The sequence below is a fragment of the Equus quagga genome, chromosome 12 (genome assembly GCF_021613505.1).
Source record: "Equus quagga isolate Etosha38 chromosome 12, UCLA_HA_Equagga_1.0, whole genome shotgun sequence".
NCBI classification, from domain to species: Eukaryota; Metazoa; Chordata; class Mammalia; order Perissodactyla; family Equidae; genus Equus; species Equus quagga.
In genome coordinates this window covers 41,908,305-41,917,066 of record NC_060278.1, presented here as the reverse complement: position 1 = coordinate 41,917,066, position 8,762 = coordinate 41,908,305, and the positions used below count along the sequence as shown (strand labels likewise).

General features: G+C 49.4%; 1 protein-coding gene across 1 annotated transcript; it reads left to right on the top strand.

Moving 5' to 3' along the window:
• The first annotated feature begins 1,856 nt into the window (after positions 1-1,856).
• CCDC185 (coiled-coil domain containing 185) lies at positions 1,857-3,799 on the top strand. The gene has a single exon (XM_046678012.1). The coding sequence runs from the start codon at positions 1,910-1,912 to the stop codon at positions 3,797-3,799; it is 1,890 nt and encodes a 629-aa protein (XP_046533968.1). The 5' UTR covers positions 1,857-1,909.
• Positions 3,800-8,762: the final 4,963 nt, after the last annotated feature.

Here is an 8,762-nt window from a genome sequence, read left to right as displayed (position 1 = left end):
ATGGCCACTGTGACCCTCGGATGTACATCTGATCATAATTTTCCTAAAGGGATGTCATCTTAGCTCGGGCTGCAATAACCAAACACCATAGACTGGATGGTTTAAACAACAGACATTTGTTTCCCACAGTTCTGGAGGCTGGGAAGTGCCAGATCAAGGTGTTGACACGTTCACTTCTTGGTGAGGGCCCCCTTCCTGGCTTACAAGATGGCTGCCTTCTGGCTTTGTTCTCACGTGGCAGAAAGAGGAAGTTCTGGTCCCTTTTTCTAAGCCCATGATGGGGGCCCCCCTCATGACCTCACCAAAATTCAGTTACTTCCTAAAGACCCCACCTCCAATACCATCACATTGGGGTCTAGGCCTTCAACATAAGAATTTGAGGGGGACACAAATATTTGGTCCATTACACACGTCTCAATTCAAAGTGCATTTCCTGAAAGGCAGGATGATATCATGGAAGGAGAAGCGACCGTGAAGTCCAAACTCCCACCATTGACGGAGTGACCTCTGGGGAAATCAGTTAACACGGCCAAGTCTCAGATTTCTCTTAAGGAAATATTATCCATTCTACTGGCCCTGCCTAGCTGGGTTGCTGTGAAACTCCAAATTGTGGGTAAAGACAACCGGCATGAGTAAATACTCATTTTTCTTCTCTAAGGCGTGACCATATCTGGAGAATGTTATCCAGAACTATTTCCTCACCGCACTCCAGTGACTTAGCCAAGATCCACTGTACAGGATGGACGTGACAGAGCTGGGGGGTCACCCCTCCCTAGCACTCCCTCCTTTACCTAAATGGTTTTAGGATCACGTTAATTCCATTCTTCTTTTCTTAAGCTAGGAATCTGTAGAAACCTTTCCAAACTCATACATTGTCTTACAATTTTTAACCAAGGCTAGAAAGACATCAAAATCATATTTATTAAGGTGCTAAACTCTTGAAACGTAATTTCATCTGACTCTCAGGACAGCCCTATAGTCTGTTATTGTCACCACCCCCAGGTATTGTCAGGACCCCCTTAAACTTGAGGGTCAGGAAAGTTAAGTAACTTGCTCAGGGCCACACAGGTGGAAAGTGGCAGAGGACATTCAAATTGAAGTTTGCACGACCAAATCCAATACTTTTCCCATTAGCCCTGGGGGCCTCAACAAGGAAAAATAGTTTCACAAAATTGGGGGGAAAGAAAGGAAAAAAAAACCCCAATGAATGTGATTTCAGCATACTGTCCACTGATGCTATTTCAGAATGTGCACACATCACCCATTTTTTTGACAAAAGCAGTCATTGCCATATTGGCGAAAAAACAGGCTGGTCTTTTTCCTGTTCTAAAGTTTAAAAAAGTAAACAGAACATCCTTTGGGCTTGCTAATTTAAAACGGCAAAAGGGGGGCGCAGGTATTAATGTGCTTCCACAGCCGCTTAATTTGCATAACGGGAGAGGTGCACAGGGGGAAGGGTGGTGACCCGCGGCCAAGGGTGACTCAGAGGACTCCCCATCTCACCCTCTCCCCGCCACACACGTTCCGTCTGGGGGTGACGCCTTCTGCCGGGTTCTTTTAAAATCCCGCCACTTTAAGGTGTGCAATGCGAGCCCAGGTGGCTGCCTGAAACAGTGGTGGGGTCCACTACGCACTCTCAGCTTTGGGGGTCACTGCTGATTTCCTAAGCCGCCCTCCCCCAGCCCCCTGCCCCGGCTCACACTCTCCCTCTCGCCGCGCGGGGCACCAGGAAGGCGGTGTAGGCGAGGCCGAGGGCTGCGGGGACCGGGTGGAGCCAGCGCATTGTGAAGTGGCCAGAGCGTCACAGGCGAACGGGACGCCCCGGGATTGGAGGGCGGGGCGGGTCTCCGCGGCGCCCCCGCGAGGCCCCGGGACCCTGGCTCAGACGCTGGGCACGCGGGGAGGGAGCATGGAGGGCTTTGGCCGCTTCTCCCCGCGGCCCTACCCGGACCCCTGGGAGCCCCCGCCGCCCGGCAGAGAGAGCGCATCCTCGGCGCGGCTGGGTGGGCCCGGGTCCCAGACCGAGCCGGCCCTGGGCTCCTGGGCCGGGACTCCGGGCGAGGGGAGCGAGGCCGCGGCGCCCTGGCGACACCCGCGCTGCTGGCCCACCCCGCGGCCTCGCCGGCGCCGCTACCCCGACTCGCCGCGGGAAAGCCGCAGCCTGACCGATGTGGCCCGGAGGCCCCCGGACAGAGCCAGGAAGCACCCTTCCCGCAGCCGGCTCCTGGAAGATGCCTGGGCGCAGTTAAGGACCAAGCCCCGGCCGCTGGGGGGCAGCCAGCACAGCCCGGCCTGGCAGCAGCAGTTCGGGCTGCAACCCCAACAGCCTCGGCCCTGCCAGCTCTACCCTCGAGCCCAGGGAGATTCGCCCCCGCCTTACCCCGAGGGATCTTACACTCCTCTGAGCGGAACTTTCGGGGTAGAAAAGGCGCAGAGCGGAGACCAGTGGGCCATGCCGGTCTGCGGAGGTCTAGGTCGCTGGTCCTTTTCCTCGGTTCCGACGGAGAGGTCTTCTGCGCCCTCCCAAGAGTTCAGGACGCAGTCCGCTTGCATGTACACCCGGAAGAGAGACAGTAGTGGCCCAGTGGAGTCAGTAGCCAGCCAGTACTCCCAGCCCTCCGTCTCCAGCAGGGAGGTGCAGGGCCAGCACACCCAGATCCTCAAGGACAAGCTGGAAGAGGCAGTCACGTCCTCTAGGGACGAGAAGATTGTGGCCTTGGTGCTGGTCCGGCTCAAGAAGGCCCAGAGGATGCGGGAGCTGCAGCAGCAGGCGGCCCTAGCCTGGGAGGAGCTGAAGCGCTCGGACCAGAAGGTCCAGATGACCCTGGAGAGGGAGCGCAAGCTGCTGCTCCAGCAGGGCCGGGAGCAGTGGCAGCCGGAGAAAGAGCGGCGCAAGACTCGCCAGAGCCGGGAGCAGCGCGTCCGACGGCAGGACAGCCACGCGAAGAACGCGATCCAGCAGGAGAACCGGTGCAAGGCGCCCCTGGACGACCAGGAGAACCCGCGCAGGGAGAAGCTGGAGACGGCCCGCGCCGAGGCCGAGCACAGGAAGCAGTGCCAGGTGCAGCGCCTGCAGGAGCAGGAGCGGGTGCTGCAAGACCTGCGGGAGCAGAACGGCCTGCAGCTGCAGAAGAGGCTGGAGCAGGCCTGTAAGAAGAAGCGCCTGTACACCGTGGAGAGCCAGAAAAAGGTCCAGGAGACCAATCTGAGCTCCCTCATCAATTACCAGGCCCGCAAGGTCCTCATGGACTGCCAGGCCAAGGCTGAGGAGCTCCTCAGGAAGCTGTCCCTGGAACAGAGTTCCCAGCGGTCCCAAGAGATCCAGCAGAGCCTGATGAAGGAGCGGCACCGAGAGCTGAGGGAGAAGGCCCAGAAGGAGGGGGTGCAGTTGCAGCAGGTCAAGTGGCGCGCCGAGGCGTCCGAGGAGCAGAGGCAGGTGCACAAGCGGCTGTTGGCGGAGCTGAGGGACCAGAAGATCCAGCAGGCCAGGAGTCACGTCCACAGCAACATGAGGGACAAGGTGCAGCACATCCGGGAGCTCAGCGTCCTGCGGGAGAAGAATCATCACATCTTGAAGCTGAAAGCCGAGAAGGAGGAAAAGTGTCACATCGAGGGCATCAAGGAAGCCATTCGGAAAAAGGAGTGGAGGATGGAGCAGATCTCCCGGGAGAAAGATGCAATCTTGGAGGAGTTCCAGAAGATCTCCAGGGCCACCAGGAGGAACACCGAAAGAGTGCTGGCCAACAGCGGCTTCAGTGGGCTGGCACCAAGGGCTGGCAGTCAGGGAGGGGGCTACTGAGACTGACAAATAGCTGACAACCCGGGCGGCTAGACAGACATGGGGTCACGTGGTTCATTTTAGAATCTGATTATAATTGAGCATTGATTTTTAAAAGGTGTATAATATAGCTGCAATTTCCACTCATGACCTAGTTTCCTTGACTCGCTTGGCTAGTTGGGGATAGGAATTTGGGGATTTTAAGAAAGTCATCTGCTTTGTAAATTTTGATTTAACAGAAATACTTATTTAGTTCTCGAGTCATCTGAGAAGCACTCATCAGTCACCTCTGGGAGGAACCAGAGCAAAATCGACAGTGGGGGATACAGTTCTGTGTCAGGTCTGAAGTCATTTCCTGACTCAGAACTTATGAAAGGATGAGGTGTGAAATACCAGTCACAAGAAATCTCCGAGGAAGAAAAGAGTGTCTGGGGCCGGGGGTAAGAAATCTGTAAATAAGCAGATTTGGGAACCCTGCATACTACACCCCGTCTTGGGAGATTATGATGCACATGAAAATTTTAAAGGCTCTGAAAAGTCCTGCCGTAAAGAAACTCATTTGTTTAACCTAGTGTTTTTTACAACCCATGGAACCGTTTTTTCTCGGATCATTCCTGGAATTGGTGTTCCGTGAAATGCTTTTGGAAATGGCTCTCTAGAGTTCCTCCCAGATGGTGAACTCCTTTAGCCTTCCTTCCCTCTGTGGACAGAAAGTATTAATAATTCCTCCAACAGCACTGCTCCACCCACCACACCCATGCTAGCCAAGAGCTCCTCGGAATCTTTTAGTTTGATTTTTTTTTTTTTTCCTTTTGGTCAATCCTATCTAGTCTTTTGAACAAAATTCTGGTGGAATCCTTCTCTTCCCCTCCGTTTCTCCTCTTTCTTGAAGGAGATCTGTGATGTCACGCCGTCTCCCGACATTGTGTCGAATTAACCTAGCCAGGCTCTGAATGAATGACTAAGTATGATTCAGGAACTTGACATTTTTAAAATAAGGAGCCAGAAGCTGATCATCACATCTCAAAAGCTCTATCGAAAAATTCTAAATGTTTTCTTTAAAGGCCCCTAATGTAACACTCGTCTTTAAAAAAAGAGAAAAATAGACTAGGCCCCGTTGGAAAATTTTTGTCTTAATAGTATTTTTGAAATGTCACAAAAGGTAACCTGGCAAGGGAGTTTGTTCAGAGGTCAATGTGAGAGGCACGTTCTCATCGTACATCAAGGACACTGGGCTCTCTTCCATATTTTCTTCTCTTACCCTGGGCCCCCTCTGCCTGCTTTCCCCAAAAAGGACCTACTCCAGCCCTCATGCCTTTGCTCACAAATGGAACAGCTTGTACATCTCACCTCAATTTCCAATCCTATTCTTTCCTCTTTACCCAAATTCTTCCTCTGCCCCAGCCAAATGCCGTGTGCATTCAGGCATCCTAGTGGGGTGCTTAAGACATTTCAGACATACCTCACATGAAGCCTAACTCATCTTCTTTATATAGTTACGTGACTTTGGGGAAGTTACCTTCCTGGGCCTCAGTTTCATCATCTGTAAAAGAGAATCGTTATTTATACTATTGTGAGGAATGATTAAATAAAACAATCAATGGAAGGTGTTGGGCATGGTGCCCAGAACCTAATGCACATCCTGTGATTAAATATTGCAATTTTTATTATTTATAACACTGGCCTTCCATTTTTGTCAATTCCATTCTATCTTGATGCCTTCTCAGCAGCTGCCTCCCTCCCGTTATATCCGAGTCTGATTTTTCTGCCCTTAGTTCGCATTCTGCCTCTCCTGTGAAATGTGGGACTTCGCTGGCTGCCCCATCTTATTACCCTTCTCTGACAAACTGCACGCTTCACCCAGCACTTAGCAGTTGCTGCTTTGTGTGGCATATCCATTTTGCAAGCCACGTCTTGGCTTCCAAGAAGTACTGCATGCTGCTTGAGGCCAAGGTCATTGTCTTAGGTTTCTTTATATCTGCTTAACGGGGCAGTCAATATACAGTCAAAATAAAAGCCATTTGACTCCACATCCGTACTCTATCGCCTTACCCTGGTAATGTTCTTTGCTCTTTGCTCCAAGAAACAGACACTTTCATTCTGTTATCCAGTTCTTTGTGAATATTGCTGGTGGAAATAATCAACACAAAATACCGCTGACAGAAGATAGAGTAGAGCTACTTTCCCCTATTCCTCCCTCAAATAAGAAAAAAATCTATCTACATGTGTATGTGTGTATATATATTATATATACACCCTGAATGTTATATATGAAACAAACATGAGAAGACTCTGAAAGGTGGAGAGAAGGCAGACTAGCTAAAGACCTCCAGACCTGAGGGATGACACAGCAGTGGTTCCCTCGGTCTCCTTTTTGCCTCATATATCCCAGACCTGGAGCTGAAGAAGCCAGGAGCCCAGAAACACCAAGAAGCATAGAGAAAAATAAGTCCCAACAAAAGTCTGCTCTCTCTAGCCAAAGGACCAGGAAAAAGGCAGCCTAACAAGATGGAAAACTTTTAGACAAAAACTCTACTCCAGCCAAACACCACAGGAAAATTTGCGGCCCCCACTCTTACTCATGCTAGAAAAGATGGTGTGGGGAGCCTAGATTTCTACCCTCCCCAGGCTGTAATGAGGAGCTCCCCACCCTGGCGATGTCCACTGAGACCATCTGGGGAGCCTAGATTTTAAATTACCACCATCACACAGTAACAGGGTGCCCCTCCCTCTCACACTGGGTGGTGCCAGAGGAAGCCTGGGGGAGAGTTAGGAGTTTTATCACCATCCAGCAGTAACAAGGCCACACACCCCTCCCCTCTTGGCGGCAGTAGATGTCATGTGGGGAGCAGTAATGAAGCACTCCTACCACTCCCAGCCAGGGAGGTATCAGTGGAGGCTTAGAACAAAGCAAGATTCCCACCTCCACCCAGCAGCAATGAGGAGTGCCGTCCCCCCCACCGCCCCCCAACACACACACCTCAGGTGGCAATGGGGAGCTAAACTTCTACCCCCACCTGGTAAAAATGAAGCCTCGACCCCCTTCCCTTTCTGGAGCAGTGTGAAAGGAAGCCAGAGAAAACAGAAGGTTTAAATAAGATCCACTCTTGTAATACTCAAAGTGTCCAGATTTCAACTGAAAATCACTCTTCATATCAAGAGCCAAGAATATCTCAAACTGAATGAAAAAGACAATAGATGCCAACATGAGGATGACAAATGTTGGAAATACCTAAAAAAGATTTTAATGCAGCCATGATAAAAATGCTTCAACGAGCAATTATGAAACACTTGAAACAAACAAACAAAAATTAATTCTTGGCAAGTACGGAGTCCCAACGGAGAAATAAAAGGTACAAAGAAGAACCAAATGGGAATTTTAGAACTGGAAATTACAACAACAAAAACAAAAAGCTCAGTGGATGGGCTCAGCAGCAGAATGGAGGGAACAGAGGAAGGAATCAATGCACTGTAAGATGGAACAATAAAAATTACCAATCTGAGAAACAGAAAATTGACTGAAAAAAAAACAGCAGGGGCCGGCCCTGTGGCTAGTGGCTAAGTTTGCACACTCCATTTCAGCAGCCAAGGGTTTGTGGGTTCGGATCCCGGGCATGGACCTACACACTGCTCATCAGGTCATGCTGTGGTGGCATCTCACATACAGAACAGAGGAAGATTGGCACAGATGTTAGCTCAGTGACAATCTTTTTCAAGCAAAAAGAGGAAGATTGGCAACAGATGTTAGCTCAGGGTCAATCTTCCTCACCAAAAATAATAATAATAACAATAAAATAAATAGCAGAACCTCATAGACATGTGGGACTACAACAAAAGATCTAACATTTATGGCATGGGAGTCCCAGAAAAAGAGGAGAAAGAGGGCAGGGCTGAAAAAGTACTCAAGGAAGTAATGGCTGAAAACTTTCCAAATTTGGTAAAAAGAGCTAAACCTACAAGAAGCTGAGTGAACCTCAAAAAAAGGTAAACCCATAGAAATCCATAAGATACATCACAGTCAAACTTCTAAAACTGAAGAAAGGAAGAAATTCTTGATCAAGAGAATCAGAAAACAAGCCACAGACTGAGAGAAAATACTTGTAAAAGAGGGCTATGTTAATATGACATATAGTGTATTTCAGAGGGAAAAAAACCTACCACAAGCAGAGAGGAGCATTATAAACTTATAAGAGGGTCAATCTACCAAGAAGACATAGCAATTCTGAACATGTATGTGTCAAACAACAGAGCTACAAACTATTGGAGCAAAACCCAACAGAACTGGAAAGAGAAATAAATCACAGTTGTAGTCGGGGACTTCAACACTCTTCTCTCAACAATTGATAGAACTGCTAAACAGAAAATCAACAAAAATACAGGAGAACTCAACAACACCATCAACCAACAGGATCTAATCAACATTTATAGAATATTCCACCCAACAGCAGCAGAATACACATTCTTTCTCAGAGCCCGTGGAACACATGCTTGTTGTTAGTGCTGTGGAGTGGATTCTGACTCCTAGTGACCCTGTGGACAGCAGAGTGGAACCCTGCCTGGTCTTTTTGTGCCATCCTCTCCCCTTCTAGCACTGTATCAGACAACGCTCTGCTGTTATTCATAGGATTTTCATGACCAATTTTTTTTGGAAGGGGACGGCCAGGTCCTTCTTTCTAGTTTGTCTTAGTCTGGAAGCTCCACTGAAACCTGTCCACCATGGGTGACCCTGCTGGTATTTGAAATCCCAGTGGCCTAGCTTTCAGTATCACAGCAACACACAGCCGCCACAATAGGACAACCAACCAGTGGTGTGGTTCCCTGATTGGGAAATGAACTCACGTCTTCCCAAGTGGTGAGAGCACTGGATCTTAACCGCTAGACCACCAGGGCATTTATCCCAGAGAAATTAAGACTTACGTTCCTACAAAACCCTATACATAGGTGTTTATGACAACTGTATTTATAATAGACCAAAACTGGGTTC